This window comes from Seriola lalandi, unplaced genomic scaffold (genome assembly GCF_002814215.2).
Source record: "Seriola lalandi dorsalis isolate HSWRI2012SDOR001 ecotype SW California unplaced genomic scaffold, Sedor1 jcf7180002054925, whole genome shotgun sequence".
Lineage (NCBI taxonomy): Eukaryota > Metazoa > Chordata > Actinopteri > Carangiformes > Carangidae > Seriola > Seriola lalandi.
In genome coordinates, this window is record NW_019525477.1 from 1,298,487 (window position 1) to 1,324,678 (window position 26,192).

General features: G+C 40.6%; 5 protein-coding genes across 6 annotated transcripts; 3 read left to right on the forward strand and 2 right to left on the reverse strand.

Moving 5' to 3' along the window:
- Positions 1 to 92: 92 nt before the first annotated feature.
- utp25 (UTP25 small subunit processor component) lies at positions 93 to 8,434 on the reverse strand. Its single transcript, XM_023431544.2, has 12 exons — positions 8,302 to 8,434; positions 7,392 to 7,431; positions 7,028 to 7,217; positions 6,683 to 6,949; positions 6,399 to 6,487; positions 5,892 to 6,302; positions 4,721 to 4,937; positions 4,423 to 4,625; positions 3,964 to 4,146; positions 3,602 to 3,711; positions 2,519 to 2,764; positions 93 to 1,106 (listed from the first exon to the last, which is right to left on the reverse strand). The coding sequence occupies exons 1-12, from the start codon at positions 8,400 to 8,402 to the stop codon at positions 851 to 853; spliced, it is 2,313 nt and encodes a 770-aa protein (XP_023287312.1). The 5' UTR covers positions 8,403 to 8,434; the 3' UTR covers positions 93 to 850.
- A 1,227-nt stretch (positions 8,435 to 9,661) lies between these two features.
- grxcr1b (glutaredoxin and cysteine rich domain containing 1 b) lies at positions 9,662 to 11,072 on the forward strand. Its single transcript, XM_023431591.1, has 2 exons — positions 9,662 to 10,309; positions 10,445 to 11,072. The coding sequence occupies exons 1-2, from the start codon at positions 9,668 to 9,670 to the stop codon at positions 10,487 to 10,489; spliced, it is 687 nt and encodes a 228-aa protein (XP_023287359.1). The 5' UTR covers positions 9,662 to 9,667; the 3' UTR covers positions 10,490 to 11,072.
- Positions 11,073 to 12,759: 1,687 nt separating this feature from the next.
- On the forward strand, positions 12,760 to 18,301 carry tmem151bb (transmembrane protein 151Bb). The gene is made up of 2 exons (XM_023431545.2): positions 12,760 to 13,278; positions 13,870 to 18,301. The coding sequence occupies exons 1-2, from the start codon at positions 13,201 to 13,203 to the stop codon at positions 15,277 to 15,279; spliced, it is 1,488 nt and encodes a 495-aa protein (XP_023287313.1). The 5' UTR covers positions 12,760 to 13,200; the 3' UTR covers positions 15,280 to 18,301.
- Positions 18,302 to 18,707: 406 nt separating this feature from the next.
- Positions 18,708 to 20,993, forward strand: mtres1 (mitochondrial transcription rescue factor 1). The gene is made up of 4 exons (XM_023431575.2): positions 18,708 to 18,777; positions 19,465 to 19,918; positions 20,065 to 20,137; positions 20,255 to 20,993. Exons 2-4 carry the CDS (start codon positions 19,485 to 19,487, stop codon positions 20,435 to 20,437), a joined length of 690 nt encoding a protein of 229 aa, XP_023287343.1. The 5' UTR covers positions 18,708 to 18,777; positions 19,465 to 19,484; the 3' UTR covers positions 20,438 to 20,993.
- Positions 20,994 to 21,121: 128 nt separating this feature from the next.
- On the reverse strand, positions 21,122 to 25,873 carry bend3 (BEN domain containing 3). 2 transcript variants are annotated; one of them, XM_023431573.2, is made up of 4 exons: positions 25,702 to 25,873; positions 24,535 to 24,589; positions 24,006 to 24,184; positions 21,122 to 23,879 (listed from the first exon to the last, which is right to left on the reverse strand). In XM_023431573.2, the coding sequence occupies exons 2-4, from the start codon at positions 24,584 to 24,586 to the stop codon at positions 21,648 to 21,650; spliced, it is 2,463 nt and encodes an 820-aa protein (XP_023287341.1). In that variant the 5' UTR covers positions 24,587 to 24,589; positions 25,702 to 25,873; the 3' UTR covers positions 21,122 to 21,647. The 2 variants fall into 2 exon arrangements, with proteins under 2 accessions (XP_023287341.1, XP_023287340.1); XM_023431572.2 differs by lacking the exon at positions 25,702 to 25,873 and adding an exon at positions 25,507 to 25,616.
- Between the last annotated feature and the right edge of the window lie 319 nt (positions 25,874 to 26,192).

Here is a 26,192-nt window from a genome sequence, read left to right on the forward strand (position 1 = left end):
CTGTCAGAGATGCAGTACACCTGTGGAAACTGGGCTCTGAAATCTATAAATCATTCACACTCACAAAGACATTACACAAATCACTCTCCTGCTCACAGATTGGTATACTTGTATTTCATCTATTCAAATAAAACATTTTGCATAGTTAGAGTGTGACAACACAGAGAGTCGGATTATTTTTCAGAGCATTAGTGTAAGAAGTATTCTTTTAATTCTTTGGCTAGAAATTTCTAACATGATTTACCAGCAAAAACAGGCAACACAGCCTGGACTAATTTCAAACTATTTCAAATTGGGTATAAAAAGCCAATATTACATTAGTTTATCTTTTGAGGAGCATTTTAGCACTTTCAGGACAGGCATTGCTACAAATATGAACTATTATCAAATAATGGTAATGAAATAGATCAATATAAAAAAATATTTATACTGTGCTGAATCTGGAAACACATCCAAACAAGGAAGGGATGTTTTTACAACATCTTATCAGTGATCAGCTACAACAGAATTTACCAACCAGAACAATGCTTTATGATCTCTTGTGGCTTGATGTTTCTGGACAGTGTCCAGCTGTGAGACATCAAACAAAGACAATAAACATCTGTGTTTGTTCCTCCGGCATGTTCGAGTTAATGTCCAAATATAATTCTTCGAATTCTTATCTTTTCCTGATTAGCATTTTTTTGAGGTGAAACCAGGTAACGTGTCAAAAACAGTCCACCATCACAGACCTGCAGTCAGCAGGGTCCAGGGTCCAGGGTCGTCCTCGTGTAATGACGTAGATCCTGATGGGATCTTATACGAACAGTAATTATCTACCTGCGGTCCCTCTTCTATCCATCCAGCTCCATCAGGAGGCCTTATCCTCCCCTCCTGTGATAAAGAGGTGAACAGTCTTGTTGGAGTGCAGCATCTGTCCAGCTCGCTGGGCTCCACCGATGGCAGCCAATTTGTGGGCATCGTAGCGGGAGTAGAGGGCAGTGCAGGTCCAGCTGGCCTCTTCCCCCTGACCCCCCGCTGCCAGCATGTTACACACCTCGCTGTAGAAGTGGGGGAAGGAGGGCAATCCGTAAAATATCAGGTTCCTGATTCCTTTGATGTTGTACCTGAACAGAGGGCAGAGGTCAGGGTTCCTGCAGGGCTCACCAAGTTTACTTTAAGACTTAAATCCCTGACAATCTAATACCTGTTTCACAGTAGAAACGATATGGTCTAAAATTGTTTATTAATTTCATTACATTTTTTCAGTTTTCAGCTATAGCTATACACTGCTGGCTGATATACGAACATTTTACAACTATGATTTATTGTTTTTTTTACCTTCTACGGCTTTTTTTGAGGAAACTGAATTCAATGTTCAAGACTTTTAAGGACCTGCAGACACACTGAAAATCAGCAGTGTGTTGCAGTAGCTTGTGTAATGACTCTATTAGCATATGTTCAGAAAGAAGAATTATATTCATGTTTGATCTTTCCAGATATATTCAAAAGCAAGACAGTAACAGAGTAACTAGGAGCGTGGTGAATGGCAACAGAAAGATACCACTTCATAGACCATAAGACTCCATAAAGGGCTGTCAACTTGTTACCAGCTGAAATCAAATTAACTCCAGACATAAATTATTTTACAGCAACAGTTAAGCGCTAGTTAAGAGCAAACCAGGGCTGTACTCATTTTGAGCCGATAGTATCATATTGTTAATTGTTTTGCTTCACTATTTGTCTGCTTGTTATGCTGCTGTTGTCTCTTTTTAGACTGTGCATCTGTACAGTAACTGTATGATACTATCAATTGCTTTATTTGTCTGTTTGCTTTGTTTTGGCTGTTGTTGTTGTCTCTTTTTTTGGACTGTACATCCCAATCAATGCATTTCAGTACAGTATTTTAGTCTACTTCCTTATCTGTAGTGTATTGTGGTTTACAATACAATAGCTATAAACTCTCACACATCGGTTTCATGTTCTGGCCTGGAGCTATGTTAAATTGCTTTGTCCCTATTAAATAAATAGATGAACTAAAACTAAGGTACAATTTTAATCTAATTACAAAAACATCTCTGTGTTTTTGTTTTTAACAGACTACAATGAAGAAACCAGAGTATGACTTCCTGTCACATTGACATGAATAAACTAGAGAGAGGGGCTTGAATTGCTTTGGCTCTTCACAAACACACATAAACATCTAACTTTTCAACTGTGTACAAGAGATGACATCTGTTTCCTTCCGGTGTTACTGCAGTTGGTGAAAAATGTAAAAAGATTACTGTCTTTAAACCCTCTACTACTGATTATTCCAGGAATCAATATCCCCAGAATGCTCATCATATCCACTGGTCGCCTCATGGTTAGCGAGGTCTAGTGTGATCCACTGAACAGCCAGTGTCTTTTCAGCAGGACAACACTCCTGCTACGTGCTACAGGGGAGATTTACTAGCTGACTGGCCCTCACTCTCCCTCAAATCAGACAGAGAACCTAACACATGAGTGGCTGCCTGATGGAGCGTTAAAAAGAACTGACCTCTTGTAGAAGTGGAAGCGTTCAGTGAAGAGCAGGAACTGTTTCTCCCCTTTCTGGAAGAAATGCCTCGCTCGGGACACCTCTGATTTGCTGGAATACTCGCAGACGTTGGCAAAGTTTATCTCCTCTTTCTTCATGTAGTTGCGCAGTCGGACATAGTCGAAGTAAGAGGGGATGTAGATCAGAGTGTGGGACATAACTGAGTCCCTGTACTGAGGTAGCACTTTGTCTACAAAGAACTGAAACCTAAGGGCAGGACGGGAGGAAATAAAACACATTTAAATATCGTTAGGAAACAACCAATCACTTGTCAAGCTCTCCTCAACTAATTGGCTCTAAATCAGACATAGGAATACATACAAATAAATATATATGTAAAATAACATAAAAATGTTGATCAGACAAGCACAAGGGTCATAAACAAAACACCTCAAAAGAAAGAAATCAATCTAGATGATGGGCACAACTGATTAGTTTGACATCTAAAAATGAAATAATAAACCTAAAGGAAAGAAATGAGAGATAAATGCTGCTGTAAAGAAAGAGGGAGAGGGCAGAGGTGTGTTTGTTTTCATGGAAAAGAAAAAAAACAGTGAACATTAATCTTTGACAAGTAAAATTTCTTTGTGGAGTTTTTGACCTCTAGTAGCACTTTTTTTTTTTTACAAGTGGGTCTTTGTTTTGTTTCCTGTGCAGGCGCACACATGTGGACGTGCGTGATGCGATTCACATGCCGCTAATGGTTTCACACTCTTCTACTGATCTACAGGAGGTGGTAATGCACAAAGCTATGCTGCGATGCATCATCAAAGGCCAAGAAGAAGAAGACTTCTGACTGGCAAACATGGATGTAAACAACAATGTTTGATTTAAAATAGGTGATGAAGGAAGTGCACTCAACAAGTTTTTGGGCCTCAAGGACACATTGCGTTTTGGTGAGTAACACTTAATGTAAATTAAACTTTTGCAATATATAACATTTACAACAAAACTCCACAGAGTGTCTTTAATAAGAATCTCAGTCAACAACAGCCGATAGTTAAATAGTCAGGCTGTGATGGTTCACCTGCTGGATGATCTTACCTAGCATCGTGGTCCATGAAGCTGTCAGAGGAGAACATCTGAAACACATGAGGCAGCTGAACCAGCACCTGGCAGATGGAACCTGTTTTTGGCATGTTCTTAGTGGCAATCTGAGACAAAAAACATCAATTATTTACTTTTAAAAAACTTCAACATCAAATGACAAAGTAAATGACAAAAAACTGTATTTATCAAAATACCATGCCTGTCTTGGGATAAGAAATTTAGTGGGGGATACTCTCAACTCATGAGGTAATTTCTGCCTCTTAATGATGTGTTGATCTAAAACTACAGCCTGCTCTCAATGTTAAGTCTTAGGGAGCTGGTGCAATATTGGGTGTAAAGTGTATAAAGTGGAGCACCTGTCCGCGGTAGTTGGCGCAGTGTTTGGTGAGGATGTTGTTAATCTGTGGCTCCTGGATGGAGCTGAACACCAGCGTCTGCCTGTAGTGTCTGGCCCAGTTGTTCAGGTTCCACATCCTCACCCTGGAGAAGTCCACTCCATGGGAGTCCAGCGGCTGCAGGTTCATGTGCTTCATCACATGCTGGCGGGGGTGGACAATGTGATGTTTCATAAGAAATCAAACATACAGAAAAGAGTTCACAATAGTAATTTCTCAAAAACATTTAGTTATCGATTGTTTTTCTCAAGCGAGTTCTAAGAGGTGAAGATGTAAAATGTTTTGATTTATCTCATGGTTGTTGGACAGTAGATGGCGCTTCATGTTTCCAGCAGTATAAAACTAAAGTTAATGCTCTGATAGATGAGATGAGATGGCATCGTGCACGAATGTGCCATTTTGAACCTGTTGTTATCTTACCAGGACGTGTTCCCAGTTCTGCATGAGGAAGACATCTGCCTGGTCCACCACCAGCAGCTCGATGGAGGACAGGAAGTCAAAGTCTCTCTTACTGTCTCCTTCAGCTCCCAGCACTGTGCGCAGGCCGAGGGGAGATGCGATGATAATGTCTGAGGAGTAGAAGGGGGCGTACAGACGCATGCTGCCTTTCACAATGGAGACACCTGGTGAGGAGAGAGAAGACAACAACAGGGCCTCAGACCAGAAAGCTTAAGAGCTTTTCCAAAAGTGGGTTGACTTCTTTTTTGTCCGACTGTACCTATCCTGAAGTGATCATCAACGTTGCCTGAGAAAATAGCGTGGTAATCATCTGGTCTCTGTAGATTGGATGGCTGGTCATCTGCATCTTCTCCAAACTCCTCCTTGAACCTCTTCTTGTTGCTGACCACCATCTTCTTGCCTTTGGTCTCCAGCAGGCTGATGAAGGTCTGGATGACTCTCAGAGCTCCACCGCGGAACGGCACGAGAATCAGAACCTGACACATTCATAACTGTTATTATGACAAAGCAGCTGACAGGAAGGAGGCAAGATATCGTGTTTTGAACATCTGTGGCAAAGTGGAAGCATTTTGATCGGTGATGATGGGGGATAGCATTTATTTACAGGATTACAAAAATAACCCTGAGGGGATACAGTGACCCATTCTGCTGCTGCGACCCTCAGTTCAAATCAAACTCAACAATGCAATAAGTGAGATACTCTCAGATCATTCCTGCTGTTCAGGGTGAAATTTGTTTCAAGTTTCAGTGAAATCTTAAGGTGTACAATGTGTAACTACTTCACTTTTTGTACACTTTATTGTGTTGTCTACACTCAATAAAACCACAATGACGAAGAGAAAATGTGTTTTTACAACTTTTTGCTAATTTATTAAAATTAAAAAACTGAAATCTCTCATTTGCAAAAGTGTTCAGACCCTTTACTGTGGCACTTCAATCTGTGGTCAGCTCAGAGCAAGGGTAAAAAAGCTCTGAAGCTTTGAGTGGGGCTCTTCCTATAGTTGGTTGTTCAGTCAAACTGAGTAACCAGGCAAGGAGGACCATGGTCAGGGAGGTGACCAAGAATTAAACGGTCACTCTAACAGAGGTTAAAAAGGTGAAGGTGAACGACAACCATCTCAACGGCACTCCATCAATCAGGCTTTTATGGTGGTGCAACTACAGGGACGCCACTTTGAGTAAAAGGCATGTGATAGCTCGCAGCAGTTAAAGACTCTCACAATCAAATGTGAATACAATGAAGAGGTCTGAATACTTTCTGAAGGTACTGTAAGATAAAATCAGCAACTCATTTACTACTTTACCCTGCTCTTGGTATTTGTGACTGAAACATAATTCAAAAAAGAGCAGTGGAGGAAGACTAATTATAAATTAATTAATCATTCCTGATGTAAAATGAAGCGCTGTTAAGGATCCAAACAATAGTTTACCTTGGGCCGCGTCAGACCTTGATCTCTGGGTTCATCCTGTGGCTCAGCTACGGGTTTAGCCTGAGTTTTCTGCTCTCTTAGCTGGGCGTTATGAGCCAGGACCTGGGAGTTGGCCTTCAGCACGTGGTTGAGCACATGAATGCAGTATGCACTGCGCACCTGAGGGCCCTCTTTCAGAGGACACATCTCTGAATGGTATAGGTCCTTGTAGGAGCCCATGAGGGCCAGCAGCTCCTGGTGGAGAGGGCTGATCTCTTCAGCCACCCCCTTAGCATTAGAGGTCTGGTTTTGATCCTTACAGCAGGACTCCAGGAGTTTGTGGAAAACTGGGAGGTTTGTGTCTTTCTGAGGGCCAATGGGTCCAAACTTGTCCAGAGGATTGGTACAGAGTAGGGAGCCCAATTTTGGCCACTAATTAATAGGATGACAAATATAGAATCTGTAGTTAAAATTTCATTTAATGAAAAAAGCTCATTGGTAGATATAATTAAATTATGTAGTTTATACCGTGATCTGAGTCTTGGCTTTGCTGCCAGATGTTATCTTCTGCACATCCTCTTCACCAAGCTCCATGTCCAAATGCTGTAAAAACATGTCTGCACAGAGAGGATAAAAACAGTACAACACAGTCACATCATATTCTTTAAGTTTTTCTAATTCAGCAAGATATTTACTTAATTGAAAAATACAACCACACATAATCTTTAAAAACAACAAATACAGCGTGTTGTATTTGACAAAACCAACAGAAAACTTTTATTTTGAGGAGGAATTATTCACTCCTTTTTTACCCTTCCTGTCTTCATGCTCTGCGGTGCTTTCAGTGTCCTCTTGTTCGCCTTGACCCGTGAAGTTGGTCTCCAGACAGAACTGGGACTCATGCTCTTTATCTATGAACTCTTCATCTCCTTTCTCCTTTTCCTCTTCCTCCTCCTCCTCCTCCTCTCCTTCTACCACTTCGGTCTGAGCTTCATCTTTGTCTGCAAGTTCCTCCTCTCCACCTTCATCTTCATCTTCATCACCATCGTCACTTTCATCTCCAACTCCGTCACTGTTCTCTACAAGAAAAAGTGGATTGGTACTCAGTCAAATGCAAATATAGTCCCAACAAGATGTTCTGGAAATAAACAACTCACCTTCACCAAGAAGCTCCTCTTCTTCTTCCTCCTCTTCATCATCGCTGCTTTCCTCCTCTTCACTCTGGTTGTTGCCGTCAGGTCGGCTGAGAGTTGACAGAAGTTTCTGGTAGGCTGATTTCTGCTCTGGTTCCTCCTCTTCCTCCTCCAGCTCCTCAGGTTCAGCATCAGATTGTTCAGGGCTTGCTAACTGTAACACATGTGATGACACAACACCTTTCAATTATCAATATTGACATACGTCACATATTTAAAAAACTGGAGTCTATCAATGAGTGGATGGTCCAAGATTTCTTTTAGAAACATTTACACATTTATTTATGTTGCTTAAGTTGGGGTTTATGACGTGCACAGTTTTACTCACCAGCTCCACTATCTCAGTTCTTCCAGGTTTTTCATTGACACTGAAAAAAACACAAAGAGAGAAAAAGCTATTTGGACAACAAATATTTGAAGACAAATGTATAATGACATGTTACAAAGCTCTTGGTTTGGGCTGCTTGAAGACACTCAAGGAGTATGTAGGGAAAAAGTAAAGCACTGTTCTAGTCGCACGAGTGAATTAATTAGGATGTATTTAGGATTGCAATTTTGGATTTAAGAGAGGAAGAGAGGTGTTGGAGGAGGCCAAGTCTAGAGCAACATCTTGCCGGTCATCAGTATTTCCTAAAATCAAGCATCATGTTCATCACCATGTTTTTTTTTACAGTAACACTGATTGTTCAGGTCTATGTTATTAAGAGAAAAGTTTCCAGGGAAGAGACGTGAGTAAAAATAAGTATCTCTGCATTCACTTTGACTTGTTATTGTAAATATATATATTGCAGATATAGGATAGGCAGAGGTTATTGCACAAGTTTATGGAGTGATGATAATGCTTGTAAGTTTATTTCTTCAATGTTCAAGTTAACTTTAATCTTATGCTACTGATATTTTTATTCTCTTTCAGCTGCTAGCCAACTTGCTAATTAGAAACAATAAAGAAACACATTAGGTTTACATTAACATTACACTATTCTGTGGTTCTTTTCATGTATGGTAGCCTAAAAATATATTTTTTTCATTTTTAATTTAACTGAACAATATTAGGGAGGAACATATCGGTTAATAAGGTTAGGCTTTCGTTAGCGGGCTCCTTCGAACAATATTAGCGTTATGCTTTTACTAATAACACGTAACTATAGCTAACATTATCCAGTGTAGGCTAAGTGTAATTTAGCTTGCTGGCTAAAAAAAACTTAACTATTAAGGCCAGAGTTCGCTGTGCTACTTACACATCATGAAACGGATGCTCCTCTCCAAACTCCTTCAAGTGTTTCTTCTGTTTTTTGGATAAATTAGTGAAAAGTTGTTTATTCTGCCTCCTCTTCCCCATGTTGACACTGTGCTGCACGTGTGTGTCTCCGGCTTCTGTGGGGGCTGTTGGTGCAGCAGTAACACTGTGTTACTGACACCTACAGGAGGGGAGGGGAATTACAGCTTTGAGTTTTCGATTCTTCTTCTTTTTGATTCTGGTTGGTAAAACAAATGATCCTCGCATTTTGCAAGAAATAAATCAATTAAAAAATTTAAAAATAAATAAAGGAATAAATAAAGAATACAAACAAACAAACAAACAAATACACAAATATTATTAGAGGACTGCAGATAATACTATAATGCTGATAATTAGTTTCATTGTAAATAAAGCCAGAATTATCAATCAATCAATCAATGTAAAACCACTTGATATTGTACAATATAATGTATCTCATGTGCCAACAAGACACAGACATAATAGAGATCAAATAACCGTCTGATGACAGAGAGATAATCATTGCCTAGCGCAATAGATTATTATTATTTCTTTATTATATATATATATATATGATTGATGTTTGTATTCCATTATAATAAAAAAAAATAAGATACATGAATACATTTGAAATCACATTATTAAAACTAAGAATACCATAGCAAAAGATACTACCTTAAAGGTAAATACGGACTCAGTGACTATTTTTGGACATCTGATGTAAATAATCATAAATAATTAATAAACCCACTTTTTTTCAGATATTCCTCTGTAAATTTGCTGCACAAATATAGAATAAGCTTTAATGCATAAGAAGAACAGCAGAACATCTTTGCTGTGATGCAGAGGCAGTTCAAATATTTGTTGGGAGCCCCAAGATTAAAATCCACAGCAGCAACACATTGAATGACACAATGACACCTCTGATAGATTTGTCAGGATAACAGTTAAAGGGAAACATTTAAACATTTTCAAACTAAGAGTGACCATGAAAATAAAAATGTGTTCTCATTGTTGATGGTGCCAATTTCATGGATGTCTTGCTTTTACTGCTGATTTGATGCCCAAACAGGCCAACTGTAATCACGCAGTAGGTTACTGAGAAAACACTCGACCTTTGAGCTGAAATACAAAAAATATGTAAAAGAAAGTGGGTAAATATTTGCTAAATTTGTGCTCTCTAGATCACTGCAGGGACAGATGAGGGTACTGGAAGGTGCTTTGAGGGTAAATGTGTAGTCAGAGAGCTTAGCAGACCATATCCTGGGTGTATATCTCCTAAAGACTGGCCACTAGGTCTGTAGTCTATCTGCTGTTTGAAAACTAACCTTGATCAATTATTGAACATGGTAATATCAATTTACTGTTTGGCTGTTTTAACTGTTACCATGGCAAAAGCTCATCTATTGTTAAGCATTTGGGTGTCTAGTTTTTGTACTCGGGTATTTTCAGCTCCTTTTGACAAGTCAATGAGGATATTGTTGTTTGATAATTGCACACCACTATGTCTCAGGCTGTCTGGCTTTTCTGAATGGGATGTGAAGCATGTGAGACATTCTTGTATTTTAATGGAGGGGCCAAAGGTGAAACAGGAGAAAGAAAAGGCTGTGAAAACAGTCAGGTTTAGAGTAGCATCTGCCAACAGCGGCCGAGTCTTGGCGGAGGTGTTCAAGGATGAAACGGCCTGGTGCGGCTCAGTGGCGGACTCAGTGGACTCTGACTGCACCAGCACCCCGGAGGCAGAACAGGGGAGCTCACTCCCCAACAGTGAGGCCAACAGCCACCTGAGTGGTTTGGTGGTGGAGACTGCGGTGGACGAGAATGGCTGCGAACCTGATGACCTGCTATTGTACGCCAGTGCCAAGAGAGAGATGCTCTTCAGCAACAAACGCATCAATATCTGCAGCAAGAATGGGACCATACGAGGAGTGAGGAACAAAGTGAGCGCAGGCCAAGTGCTTTTCAACAACCTCTCCAACATGTACTCTGTAAGTAGCTCTGGCACAAAGCAATTCAAGGCTTCACCTTCCTGCATGTGGCTGTCTCACAGATGAAGATTATCGTCCTATGGAGAGTCCTGACACTGCTGTTCAGTCATAACCTTTATTCCCTTTCCCTTTAAGAGCTCCCTTCGTCATCAGAAGAGGAGACCCTGGGAGAAGGAGTAAACAGACTGGAAATAGCACAGTGTGGACAACAGGAAGAAACAGCCCTCCAGCTGAAGATTGTCTTGCAGTTTGGTCTGCACCAGGACTCCTCACTTACAGTAAATGTAATTTACGAGTGTCTGGTTAAAAACAAACTCTTCTGTGTCTTTTTCTATAACCCCCTATTACTTTTAAAGCACTACAGCTTTACAGAGTAACAATGGTCCAGTTCTTTGATTCAGACTCATGGATAAACAAATTGAAGTAGTAAATAACTTGCTATACGCACACATATGTATCTATGTACATTTAAAAAAAATTGAAACCTCTCATATGAACCATTTCTAAATGTGCAAAACATTAGCAAACTGTTATATATGTCTAATATGTTTTTTAAATGTGCTACTAAACTTTTGCCCGTGCATACATATCACTAACAGCGAGTGACTTGTAACTTAAACAGCTAAACAAACTATAACTAAACTTCTCTTCACCCTGTGATTTTGATATTCGGTGGAGTCTCTTTCATGGCTTAAGGCTTAATTATGTGAACATACATGTTTTTGTAAGCATTTTTAAATGATGTTCATACTAGATGGGGTATGCTTCATATTATGTCTGATCCATAATGCCACATATAAATAAATGGTAACTTTATAATGCTACCTTTGTTTTAAGAGGTAGATATGTGCTTCTACTGCATTACAGTAGATTTTATCTTTGGTACACTGGTTTCAAGAAACAGCTGCTGCTTGTTCATTACATTATACTTAGAAATATTTTCCATGCTAACATAATGTAACATTACTAATGCAACTGCTGGTATTCGTATTCGATTTTCAGCTGTATATCAGTAATGGAACTGGAGTAGCATTTATCTTCTCTCTCCAAGAAGTGGTTGTTTTCGGTTTACAACACAGCATGCACCAAGTAATGCAGCTCACTGATCTAATGTGGTTTACTCCACTTTTTATCCATCACTGAACATGAAACATGACATTTTTGATTTAAAGTACAACAGGGGAGATAAAAGGGAGTTTTGAGCACTTCCTGGCACTGATTCACTTTTTGGGGGATTTCATGAGTTTTCACACCAAAACACTTGAGATACTCGTTTTTATTTTAACTTAAGTATTTGCATTTTATTCTACTTTCACATTTCAGTATATTTAGTTGTAGGTCTACTCCACCACCTGAAATATATAGTTGCTACTTTACAGAGGCTGATTTTACATTAATATAATATATATAAAAATATGATTCTTTATTAATAGATTACAGTAACAAATGAAATGTAAATAAATTGTAATTAGCACTTCTACACAACTATAATAATATAGGGGGAATTTTCTGCATGATAACCCGCTGATTATTTTCTCAATTAAGCCATTAATTGTTTGGTCTATAAAATGACAGAACAGTAAAGAAAAATGGCCATCGCAAAATCTCTAAACCCAAGTTGTTGTTTTCTCATGTCCCAAACCCATTACATTATATTCAGTTTATTCACAGATCAGACAAAGAAAATCAGCAAATCTTCACAATTACGAAGCTGTAACTTGATAAATAACTTCAATGACTTATCAATTATCTAAAGAGTTATGTGCCAATCAGCTCATTTAATACTTTCAGTAGATGTTACTGATAATATTTCTGTACTTTTGTTGAAGTAAAACTTTAAATGCAGAACTTTTACTAGAGAATTTTAACATGGTGGTAATAATACTTTTACTAAGAGAAGTCAAAACCATATGAGGCCACAGTGGAGGAATAACTAATGAATGACTTGGATTTGATGGATTTAAGTATTAATACAATTCTTTGGACAAATTGTTAACATTTTGTGATTTTTCTATTACATTTTATTCATACCAATTGTGGTTATTTTATTTTGTAAGGCTTAAAAGGAAAAAAATCCACCCCAAAATCGAAGCAAGATTTAATTTGTGTAGTATTGGTGCAACTCTGAGGACATTACTGATTTGATTAAGGTTATTTACTAATTCACAACCATAATCTCAGACGTTCCTTTGCATGTGATAGTATTTATAAAAAGTCAGTGAACAACCAGATCCAGTAATCAGCATGAATCACTGTCAATGGATTTCTACCAAAAGTGTCACCTGACCACCCTGATCTCCAGATTAGCACAAACCGTTGTCCATTTTTTTTTTGTTTGTTTGTGTGTTGACTTCACTACCCCTAACTCAACTGAAGACTCATCTTTAGGGTGGACTTTCCCTTTAAGGGACAGATTTATGCAACAACATCTCACCGTACACCTGCCTCAGTCAGCACCATGGACAGCGACCCTGCCAGCTCTGTGGACCACTAACGGCGTCCCCCCTCCTCACACCGATAAACACACAGTGGTCCCTGAGGGGCAGGGCATGTTCATTTTGTAATGACGACCAGCTAATACAGCATAATCTACGATCATGTTACTGCGGCACTGACAGCTAAACCGTAAAGGGTAGGATACAGGCTCTCCTATAGACACACCCCCGCTTTTTTCATTCTCCTGCCGCCGGAAAGATCCCCTTACTTTGGGTCTTCACCGATCAACATGCCTCTGTCGCCCTGCCTCGGGCTTTTCCTCGGGTGGAGTGCCTCTGTATGATCGCAGATGTAGTGGCTCGTCTTGGTTGAGGGACGCTGCAGAGCAAGGTAGTGAAATCTCTTCCTCTTCCTACTCCACGCCCTGTCATTATTATCAATAGCTGCCCAGCACCATGTCCCCTCCAGCATCGGCTGCGACAGCGAGTGAAAGCAGCACGACCACCGTTTTCGAGGAGGACACCAGAGAGGAGGTATTATTTTCCAACATCACTTGTTACGAGCAAATGGCTTTTGTTATGACCTGTTTGTCAGATCCTGTCGCAGAGCTTTAATGAATCCATGTGCACGGTGTGCAGGCTGCAACACATTGCAGGTGAATTGTTTGTCTAACTGGAAATCATCTCATTAGTTAGCCTACAATTTGCAGTGGGCCGATTTATACTATCTTGTAGCCTGCAGTAATAATTTTACAGTAAAATGCAAGCACGTGATTGGTGATTAACCAAACAGCCTCTTCACCTGTCTCTCATTCCTCATGGGCTGTAGTGGGCCTGTAGCTCAGTACCTGTCAAACAGCTGTTCATCATAGCTATAAAATGGCATGTCTTTCTTGTCATCCACTCTGCAAGCAGTCTGACTGATTGTCTTTGCAAGGAATTTTATAATCTGTGAGTGTTACTACTGGGAGCATGACCCACTCATTCATTTTAATCCATTAAATCCATTAAAAATCCTGACTGTGCCACAGATGTTGCAGTGTGCAACAGGACATTTAAGTGGGTTATAATTAACTTGACAACAGTCTTTATCACTTCCTCTTATGTTTTGTTTTGATTCAATAGCAAAGACCTCTGAAGCAATCTCTGAGCAAATCTCTGTGTCGGGAGAGTTTCTGGAAATGCCTGCTCCTGTCCATCCTCATGTATGGCTGCATGGGAGCGATGGTTTGGTGTCATGTCACCAAGGTGACCCGCCTCACCTTTGACAGTGCCTTCAAAGGGAAATCCATGATGTACCATGACACCCCATGCTCTGATGGCTACATCTACATCCCTTTAGCCCTGCTGGGCATGCTCTATTTGGTCTATCTTGTGGAGTGCTGGCACTGTCACGTGAAGAATGAGCTGCAGCACAAAGTGGATGTTGAGGGCATCTATGAGCGAATCCAGAGGATGCAACAAGCTAAACCCTGCATCTGGTGGAAGGCCATAAGCTACCACTACGTTCGCCGAACTCGGCAAGTCACACGCTACCGTAATGGAGACGCTTACACCAGTACCCAGGTTTACCACGAACGTGTCAACACCCATGTGGCAGAAGCTGAATTTGACTACAGTCACTGTGGTGTTAAAGATGTTTCCAAACAGCTGCTGGGCTTGGAGAAATCTGCTCTTACAAAGATGCGCTTCACCAAGTGCTTTAGCTTTGCCAACGTAGAGTCAGAGAATTCCTACCTTACACAACGAGCAAGGTTTTTCACTGACAATGAGGGCCTTGATGACTACATGGAGGCAAGGGAGGGCATGCACCTGAAAAACATTGACCTGAAGGAGTATGTCCTGGTGCTGTCTGACCCAGAGCACCACCCCTGGTATCTGTCCCACTATGTCTTCTGGTTTGCCTCCTTCCTCACTTTCTCTTGGCCTCTCAGAGTCTTCACAGAGTATCGTACCGCATATGTCCACTATCGTGTAGAGAAGCTCTTTGGCCACGATTACCTCCCTGTGACCCCATGTGACGATCGACCGTATTGGCGTCGTATCCCTCGTGTTAACACCATAGACAGTACTGAACTGGAATGGCACATTCGTTCCAACCAGCAGCTGGTGCCCAGCTACTCAGAAGCCGGCCTCATGGACCTGGCCCAGTGCCCATCCAGCTTCAATGGGGTTCGTCAGAATTGTGAGCGCTGCCACAGAGCCATCAGCTGCTCCTCAGTATTCTCCAGGAGTGCCCTCAGCATCTGCACTGGTGCCAGCTCCCGCATCCCCTTCAGCGGCAGTCGGTTCTCCCTGGCCCGGCGCTACGGCTCCCAACGCAGCTGCTTCTGGAGGAGCGGCAGTTTGGACGACCAAGAAAGCCCCAGTGAAAATACCCGCTGCCTATCAGAGCGTCTCACCACAGATGATGAGGAACCCCCAGACTATGAGGACGCACTTTGCTACCCAGTGCTCATCGTCCACTGCAGCGAGAACTGCCGCAACCACAGGTCGTTCCACAGACATGGCTCCTGCGTGGAGACATCTCTATGACTATGCAGTCACTGATGAAACACAGTGGCGTTTCTGTAGCATACAAATACTTTGGACATCAGACACATAGTGTGCAAACAAGTCTTAATGTGAGATACACAGATTCGTGCTGTATTGCCATACTGTCTGAAACAAATGCCTGAATCCTGAATGTGTGAATCACCAAAGCAATAACAGTGATTAGTGAGTGGCGAGCAAAGCGACGATGGTATGTGAACTTACTAGGGTACACACACATGGAAAAAATATATCTGCCTAGCTTCCTATGAAAACCAAGCAAGGACTGTTACACTGTACACCATTGCCATAGCTTTTAAAATCTCATATGTGCAGTACATATGAAACTGAAACTGAAGCTGCAGTTACCTCATAAGACCTTTTCAGAGGCCACGGAACAGATGGACAGGTTTAAACATCTCATTCAGTCAGTGAAATCTCAGCAACACCGACCCATCAGAAATGATAGAGAAAGATAAGGTCAGATAAAGTTGGAGCTGATTTTAATGAAAAGAATGGTGAGGAAGTTTAACCTACTTCTAATTACAGCAATAACTGTGAAAATAAATGCAATCTCCTCGAGTGGAAAAGTCAAAGGAGGACTATTGGTCAAACATAGCGTGTTGCGCTTATGCACATCACAAGGAGATGTTAGTCATTGGAAACCTCCGACTCCAAAAGAGACAAACGAACACTTGTTAACCCTCAGTCACTGTTATACCAATCTGTGATTTTTCAATAACAAAAAAAAAAATGTCTTATGTTGTGGTGAAGTGTTGTAATTGGTGTACCTACTTTTTTTTTTAATATCAACATGTATCATCTATTTCTTCTTCAGTTAGTGACTTTCTACATTTCCCAGAATGCCTTTTTACAACTGCAGATAACAGGTATAGGTTTATTTTTAGCTGTGGGTGGAAAGTGACACAAAGATAGTAAAAAGAGAGTGACAGTTGTTCTGACTGACAGAAAAACTCAGAACAAAGCTGTCCTGTGGCTGCATTGCATTCTGGTCTATTGAGGCTACTGTGGGATGGAGAGTCAGATATAATCGATATACTTCTTCTCCAGTTGATATCTCCCTGTTTGACTGTTGACTGTTGGTGCTATATGGCAGCTCCAGAGAGAAACATCCCCGTCTTTTGGATGTTGATGGACTAATACCTAAACATGATGTTTACAGTTGATGCTTTTGAAACATTTTCAACCACAAACCTCCATATGTTGTATATGTTGGCATTTTCTCAATGTAATGACACATTGTCAGAGTTTGGCTATCTGCAAGGAAATAAGAAACAACAAAACAGCATCAGAGAAGCTGTTAATGTTGTTAAGGTGTTTCTGGGTGGATTTTCTGCTTTAACGTTTGATTAACTTGTTTTGACTGACCCAGAAACTGGAAATTGTTGGAGTAGTAAAGCTGTCTGGTCATATGAGCTTTCACCTTGACAAGCTAAAACATAGTATGAAACTACATCATCCATGATAAGTTAAGCAAGTACATTAGTGGCTCACTAGTGGAACATTTTGGCCTAAATTTGACTTTTTTGCTGCCTACTGCCACGACAAAAACCTGCCGGCTACTGTGGTACAAACATATAAACATGTCATTACATTAACCTCACAATCAGATGAGACAAGGACAGGTTTACACTGAATCTACAATACATTTGAACGGGTAGATATATCAGTCCCCACCATTTATCATCAGTCGAACATTCACAAGGTCATTAAATCCATGCTCAAATTTGCATGATTTCCTTCTGCTAAGACAATATGTTAAAAAGCATAAAACATACCTGAATGTAAACCACCAGCATATATGATATACTGTAGTACATGTCCATTAGGTGTCTGTGGTAACTGAATAATGCCCCATTTTTAATATGTAAAATGAAGTTCACTGTCCCGTGTATGTTGAATGTGCTCAGAAAGTCAAAAGCGCACAGCGCACTCCGACATGTCACCATGTTTCCTAAAGAGACGTTAGGTGTCGACATTTGAATTACCTGGAGTATCCCTGACTCTTTTTGACCAGAGTTTACAGGCAGTTTATGCAAGGATGTAAATGCAGTTATGTTTACGCAAGGACATCATATAAACTTTATAATACTGACGTTTTTCTAACATCTAACAGGAACATATTGTATGCATCCTCGCAAATGACATCCTGTTCTTATATTGTTTTCGATAATGTAGTGACATCAGTATTATGCACTTGAAGTGACACTATAGACATTATGAATTGTAGTGAAGCTGAATGTTGATGTAAATTCCCTAAAAGTATTTATTACTTTTTCAAGCTTATTCAAGCTGATATATTGACAAGTACATAACTGCACAGAGATAAACCAATACACGACTACTTAAAGCTTCTTGTAAAATGTTAAAAATGTTCTTGTTGTCATTATAATCAAATGGGCTGTATAAATAACTTGATTAACTTTTAAAATGTGTATTCAAATTTATCTTATGCTGGAAAAATAAAAGTTGCAATAAATGTCTGGGGTGAAACCATGTATATTTAAAAAATGTTGCTGACTTGGATCCTCAAACTCGCTAGGAAAATCTGGATGGGGAGAGTGTATACTGGAGGAGCTGCTTCATGGATATCAAAAGGCTTTTTTCACTTACATTTTACCATGTCACAGTAACGAAAGCAGGGAATGATAAAGTTAATGATGGCTGAATTCCATTTTGCTGCTTCAGTTTCAGGTTCCTTGTATTGTGCATGCTGGACTGAAATAGAACAGAGCCATTGGTAATGTAAATAATAATACCTGTGCTTTTCCTACTATGAAAACTCAAAAGTCTGCTGTGGAAAAGGCCTATAAAAAACAAGTGTGGTTAAATACAGTGTGTAAAAGTGAGGCAGAGACTGTTTACTCTTCCTGTTATAATAAGAGCTTACATATACAACATTACACTTTATATTCATTTTAATATCACTTTCAGATGATCATCGTTCAACACATGGCTGATTGATAACTGTTAAAAATACTGGTTAATAAATCTGAAATATTTGAAAATTACATGATGATCATTGTGTAAATCTTTTACACAGTGGCTAGCTAATTTTTTTTTTTTTTAATTAAAATAATAAAGATAACAGTCTAAAAAAAATTCTAGTCTTTGGTCTGTGGTATGAAAACTATTTATTACTCTGTATGAAAATAACTGCAGAGAAAGTGTTGACAGTCACATTGTGTGTCTTTGCATCCTCTTGTTAGCTGACTTGGCTCACTTATCAAAGCATATCAAGTGAGAATTGTGTAAGATATGCCACTGAATCATTTCAGCTCATCACATTTTGACTGCTTTGCATCAAACCCTGGGAAATCCCACAGCAGTTTAGTGTTCCCTCATCTGCTCGGCCTGTATGTGTATGTAGTTCTCCTCCAGTGCGGCAGGTGGCAGCACGTTTGCATTAGCTGGTACACAAGTAACCAGGCAGGATAGGCGACCAAGTACAGTAACAAGCTACAAAAGGTTACTCCATAGGTGAGTGGACTACCCAATAACAATTTCATGTGAAGAGCTGCATATTTAGCATATAGGAGCTAATTAAAACTGTCCGGTTGTCCTGTGTTTGTTGGTTAGCAAGCTCGTGGGGGGTGGCACAAGTCCACGAGCTTACTGAAGAAAAGTAAGGCTAGCTAGCTGTGTCTGCCTCGGCTTCAACTTCAGCCTAAAAATGTCAAGCTCAGTCAATCAGAGACAGTCATTGTCTAAAAGTATGATGAAAAACATCACAACCTGCAGCTAATATCAGAGGACAAAAACAAACATGCCACACCAGGGGCAGCGCTACCATCCATAATTGTTTGTTTTAGGTTGGTGTCAAGCACAGGCATCACTCCTGAAATAATTTAGGAATAGTTGATGGATAGTATGAATAGTTAAGGTTCATTTTGTGCCTCTTGTGTTATCATTAGTTGTGATTGTAATTTGTGATAAAGTCTTAAATGTAAACGTTTTGAGCGACAGAACCTAGATATAAAGTGAGGCTTTTATTTTGAAGGTAAACTTTGTTGACAAATAATTTTAAGAGGCGATTTAAAACATGGACGTAGCGCAGTCAGTTAGCCTTAAGCCTTGATTGAATGGATACTAATTTATTACCTTTAAATTGGTCACAGGGAGGTCAGTAATGTAGGCAATGCTTCCTAACCGGTCATGTTTTTTTAGTGTCTGGGTGGAGCACCAAAATGCAGAACTTGGTGGTGCAGGCACTTGCCATGAGGCAGCTAGGGAGGCTGAACTCCCGCCACCTGTTGGCTGCTGGATATGGATTGAGGCAGATTGAATGGTGTCCCAGGTCTATTCATACACGCCAGCTGTGGGGCTGCTCGGCATTCCCCGCACCTGGCTGTCACAGGCTTGCTCTGCATGGCAGAGACCCAGTCAGGGGTTGGTCTGTTCATCATCTGAGGTCCAAAAGCAGCAAGAAGAAAGGTGCGGTTAGGATGGCACAGGAGGCGGTGGAGGAAGATGAGGATGAGAAAGACCCAGAGGACAGTGATTATGAAGATGAGGTGGTGGAGGACCCAAATCAACCAAAGGACTATAAAGATGTGGAAAAATGGGTGCAGTCTTTCCGGTATGATATCATCATGAAAGCTGGCCTGGACATACCACGCAAGTGAGTCAGTGCATCTTCACTACTGTAAAGATCTATTATTTATAGCTGTTGGGCATTTTTATTAGCCCATTATCAATCATATCTTGAAAACAGCAAAGCACTTCTATCCCATAACTGAGTCGAACGTTTCATTTATCTTTTAACAGGAAAATTGAGGATGCCTTTTATGACAACAAGCTCAGGCTAAATGGGCAGAAACTCATCAAGAAAAGTAAAACGGTGAGTGATGTATAATTACATATTATGTATTCCTGCCCTTATTTCTCACTTTTACATAATCTTTCCTGTAAGGCCTTTAATTCATTTGACGTAACTCGTATTTCGTTCTGTATTCAGGTGAAAGTTGGGGACACCTTGGATGTGGTACTGTTGGAGAACCAAGAAGACAACACTGTTACTCTGATGAGAGTCATCATCAGAGGGGTTATTGGTGAATCCAGTAGTACAGACAAGTACAAAGTTGCCATAAGACGATGGAAATATATACAGCTTTCCAAGGATGAAGCCTTTAAGCCATGAACTTGAGTAGGACGGGACTGACTGTAATACGATTGGCCAGTGAAGGCAACAGCATAGAGAAATGCTATTGGATGACTGGCAATTTGAATGGACTTCAACAGAATGGATCTGGATTCAATTACAAAGGTATAATGTAAAGTTCTCAGTGGTTGTTGACATGAGGCAGTTGGTTGGGAGAAAGATTTTGAATGTCTACCATTCCCCACTACACTGTGTGACTCCCCCATTAAACGTGCACTTTTTTGTTTTGAATTTTGAAAATGATGTCATGATGACTTGGTCGATGAAGAGCACATCACATTTTCTTGCAAGTCCATGAGTTTTCATCTGACTCTAACTTGGATATTGGGCGCCCCCCCCCCCCATTTTTCCCGTAAATCCTCATTGAATCATTTTTATTGAAACCAAAATAGAAAATAGTGAGTAGAACCAATATTCATGTTACATAGTACAAAGGTTATTGGTGCAGTTGGAAATTTAGGATTCAGGAAAATGGACACCTATTAACTCCCTGGGTGTGTGGTGAAGAAATGTATGAATAAACTGACTAAATGTTTACATTTCTCTGTCAATATTCTTTGAAATGCAACCATATTAAACCACATTTTATTTTCCAATAAATCCCAATTAGATACCTCAACAGGAACGGTTTAGCGCCATTATGTAAAACAGTCCGATCATATGTCATATTTTAACTATAATTTTATTAGAAAGAGGTTATCATGATCCATTGTCATGTTAAATTGTATAATATAAACTTCTATAAGAAGGCTTAACATAAGCACATTATTATTAAAACAGTGGTGGCACAATGCTACATCAGTAACTGCAATGGAAATATATCACATCATTGTGAATCCTTTCTATCCATAGAGCAAATGTGTGATCTATGCTATTAGCTACTATCATTGTTATTGTTTTTAAGGCTACAACATTTATCAACAAAGTATGTTAGATAAGCTATGACAGTTTTGGCTTATAAATAGAAGCAGTTTTAACTCTTTATCCAACAATAAGACTACATTAACTACAACATCTACTGCTGTAGTCCAAAGGTAAAATATGACTAAGAATAGTACTGAAGAAACTCAACAGCTTGGCTTCATCCTACATAGGACAGTCTGTAAAAGTTCAACAATGCTTTTTCAGCTTATATACTGTGCAATTATTTTTATGACAAAAAGTGTTGCCTAACTGCAAAGTATTGTAACTACGACACAATGCTTGACCTCTTGGCCTTCTTAAGAATGTCACACTTCTTGCGATTAGGGCGCCGGCAGCGTTCGTCAATGCTTGGCACACATTCGTAGTGCCACACCTCCTCCATCTTATCCACAGGATACACTGCTTCCACATAGTGACGGATCAATCTGAGGCGCACGGGGTCAAGCTGCTTCTTGTTGCAGGCTCCTGAATGGTTGTACTGCAGCCGCAGGTTCTCCTGGGTGAAGAGCTCAGGAAAGAGGCGCACCAGCAGGCGGGCAGCAAAGTTCCCAACAGAGAGACTCTGCTGGACGATTTCCCGCACCTCAGTGTCTGAGAGCAGGTAGACAGAAGGTATGGGGAAGTCAGGTTTGGAAACAGTCAGTTCGTCCAGGGGAATTTTGCAAAAGTCTTTGCTGCTTTTCTCAGGAGGTAAAGAGGGAATATCTGGATCCTCTCTAATATTATCTGGATTGAGCTGGTTCAGCTGGCAAAGAAAGTCCTGCTCTGACTCTTGACCATACACTTTGCGTTGCTGAAGGTAGGATCTCCTCTGCTCTGTGTCACGTCTCCTACACCTCTCATCAAGTTTTCCCACAAATTCTAACATCCACACTCTATCGTTCTTGGCCCGAGGGTAGACTAACTGCACATAATGACGGATCAGGTTTACACGAACAGGGTCAAGCTGTTTTTTCCCAAGAGAACCACTACAGTTGTACTGCTTTCTTGTGTTCTCGTGGGTGAAGAGCTCAGGGAACATTAGCACCAGCAGCCGAGAGGCAAAATTCCCAATGGACAAGCTACATTCATAGTTGTTCTTCAGCTGCTCCCTGGACAAGAGGTACTCCTGGGGGACAGTGAAGTCTGGTAGAGGAATCTCCAGATTGTCAAAATCCACGGGTGTAAGCAGTGACTTTTTGGATTTGCGACTGGGCCTTTCGTAATCACCTGCCTCTGGAACCTTAATAATAGAAACATCTTCTGGAAGGCTGGCCAGGTCATAGCCCTCATCATTTATATTCTCAGGTTCACTCCCATTGCCATTACTATGAGGACCCTCAAGTGCATCTTCCATATGCTGAATGCAGACCTGGAGCCAGCTGTCCTCAGGCACATCAGGAAAATTTGCTTCCATATACTTTCTTATTATTTCCATCTTGTCAGAGTCCAGAATTAGCTGCCCCACGCTACCAAAACTGCTGGAGCCTTCAGGCATTTTTCCCTCTTCAAACACCTCAGGGAAAAGACGGTGCATAAGAAAAATAATCAAGTCCTCAGGGGAGGAGAAGTCATCCAGCTCCTCTGTGGCTTGTGAACTGAAAGCAAGGTCTGATGCAGCCAGGCTACTTTGCTGGTTATCTAGAGCAATATGCTCCTCCTGACCCTGCTCATTAATGAAACGATAGGTTTGAGGATGCTCGGCTTTTATCCCAGCACTTGTGATTGTCTGCTTCCTGAGCAGCCGTGCGCTTTCCATGTCCCTCTGTGCCCAGAAGCGATTAAAGAAGTCATTTATCTGAAGGAGACATTCTTCCTGCCAGATGTTGTTGTTCTTGACCGAAGGGTAGCATACCTCAATGTAATTACGGATCAGCTGCAGATGCAAAGACTCCAGTGTTCTCTTGCTTGCCATGCATTCATGAGAGCACTCCCTGACTTTGAACAGCTCTGGAAAGAGATGCACCAGCAGCCGACACCCAAGCTCCCCAGCACCAGACGTCTGCTCCATCAGCTGATTCAGTTCGTCACTTGTTAGCAGATATTCAGGAGGAGGCTGGAACTCTGTCACCATGTCAGCCGGTTTGATCTGCTTCTTTATCCGCATGACTTCAAGGGTTAACAAATCCACTTTGCTATGCAGTTGAGTCATGCTTGAATTAAGGGTATTGAGAATGAAAAACATTTTTTCTATCAGTGGATAAAGGCTAGAGTTTGTTGTCGAAGTTTGGCCTAAACTGTCTGTGGTGGGGAGGGTTTCAAATTGGCCGTTTTCCTCTGGACTTTGGAGCTTGGAGGAGAGGATGCTGCTGTAGCTGAGCTGATTCCCTGCACTATGACTGCCCTGCAGCTCCAGACTCGGTGTGTTCCTCTTCTCCGAGATCCTGTGGGAGATGCTGAAGAGAGGCTTTCTGTAGGAAACTCTGGATTTCTCCTGGACACAATCCCTCTTCTCTCCAGTTGTGGTGAGGCAAAGAGGCTCATGTCTGCTGCTCTCATCTATCAAGTGCCTTCTCATCTAGACAGAAGAAATAACATTCAAAACACAAATATACTGAAACACATTAACCTACACAACAATTGGATGTGCAGATTGTCCATGATGTACTTGTAAGTTAGATGAAATGGTTTGAGTTTAGCTTACCTCGCCAGAGACTCTGGATCTCTTGCTGCTGGTGGACTGGTCTGTATCAGGGCCCATCTCTTCAGATGTCCGTTTACCAGCCTCAGTAGCCCCATGAGATCCCCCTCCAAGTCCTTCAGGTTGCTTGCAAATAGCATAGTCGTCTGTCTCCTCCTTAACGTCCTGGACTTGTTTGTGTTCTGCAAATAATGAGATATTCATGTTTTCTTGGTTAAACCATTTCAGTTTTTCATGTGATCAGAGTTTTTGTTTCTTTTCCACCTTGACCAAATTGATAAGTCTTTTAAAGATGCAGTTGACCCACATGTATTATTTGAAAAATGTCTGAATATAAATCTGTGTTTATGGTTTTTAAACTTTAACACAAATATCTAATGTCAGACTTCTAAAAGTGCTATATTGGAAGGAAGAGGTTTTTCTACTGTATGCCATACTCAACAGTTAATTTATATTTTTAATTATCACATTAGTTATTGGAAATTTTTATATTTGCTGTTGGAGATGCATAGATAAAGGTTGCAGAACTTGCCTTTCTCAAGCATTGCTTCATCTGAAACTTCCCCATGCTCAGAGAAATTCATAGCCTAGAAAAATAAATCAAAAACATAAAGTTACTGAAAAACGTATGAATAAGTCAACATATGTAACATACATTGGTAGACCTGAAACAATTGTCGACTGATTAGTCAACTGACAGAAGAGTAACAATATTGATAATCGACTAATCATTTAAAAAATTTTAAAGCAAAAATTAACCAGTTCCTGCTTCTGGAATGTGTGTTCTTTGTCTTGTTTGATAGTTATCTCAATATCTTTGGGGTTTGCACTGTTGGTCTAACAAAACAAGGCATTTACATCACATGGGAGCTTGTGGTGTGCATTTTTCCCTATTTTCTGTCATTTTATAGACCAAACACATGATCAGATCATTGAGAAAATAACTGGTACATGAATTAATAATGCAAATAATGTTTGGTTGCAACATTAGGTGACAGACATTTCAAGAACCTGATACAATACAAGAAAACAGTGAGGTGATACATTAAAAATATGCTTAATGGATCACATGAACAACTAACACATACATAATGTAAGTTTAAAATTGAGTGTATTAAGATATGTATAAACTTCAAACAAACAACTGCACTTCAAACATTTTAGTTAACGTATTACATGTAGTGGCTGCGTGCTGCAGCTATGACAATCAGCACGTGATCAGCGGCAGCCAAACACATAAACTGTTGTGCGGCTCGAGCAGATTAAACTGACACAAAATTAGTTATAATGTCCACTCATTTTCTCTTACAAAGTAAAAGTAGGTACATTTTGGCGGTGAGGACTCTGCTGTGCATGCCACCGTACAGAGTTGCCTCCTAGCTCTCCTCCAGCCTTCACTAACCAGCTACTTCCTCATTCTTCCGCCCATGAACCCTTGAACCAAAACACAAGACAAACCAGCTGTGCGCATGTAACTCTTGACAAAGCCCCGTCACAAACTTACCGTTTTAACAACAGTGCGGGTCATTATGAGTCTCAAAACCCGGCGTTTCTCTAATAGTGCAACATTTTGTTTGTGAATTTTAATGACGCGGCAATGTTTGCGTGGACGAGCTCCCCCCCTTCCCCTCCTCATCCCTCCTTCTCTGACTCTTGGTAAATTAACGGTAAACGCGCGTGACGGGTGGTTTGAGCTCACCTTCACGAGTCCACGCGATCCCTTAGGACTGTTAACGATGGGTTGGTCATATCCGCAGCCTGTCGCTGTGCTTTATTTGCAGGGAACTGTTGTTCTTCTTGTTGATGTTTTTTTCTCGCTCGGCTTCTGTGCTTTCTCGCGTGACGTGACACGGCGCGCGCCTGCTGTGTCACTTCCGCACAGCTGTGGAGAGAGGGGAGGAAAAATAAAGTACACTGCAAGTACAGTTAAACTGCCGCCTAAACGAAGCGACATTACTGTTTAAACGTATATCGTTGTATCCAAACAACAGCACCACCCTTATAAAAAGCGTTTAATACCAGCTGCCGTTATGCTGAGCCTCACGTGGGTGGCTGGGCTGGGGCAGCTAGGCCCTTTTACCCACAGTGTGGAGACTTTGTTGCTTAGCTGGATCACTTTAAAAAATGAGTAAACAAAAGAAACAACCTGTTTTTAACATATATTTTCTCAGTGCTCGTTAGGCCATGACT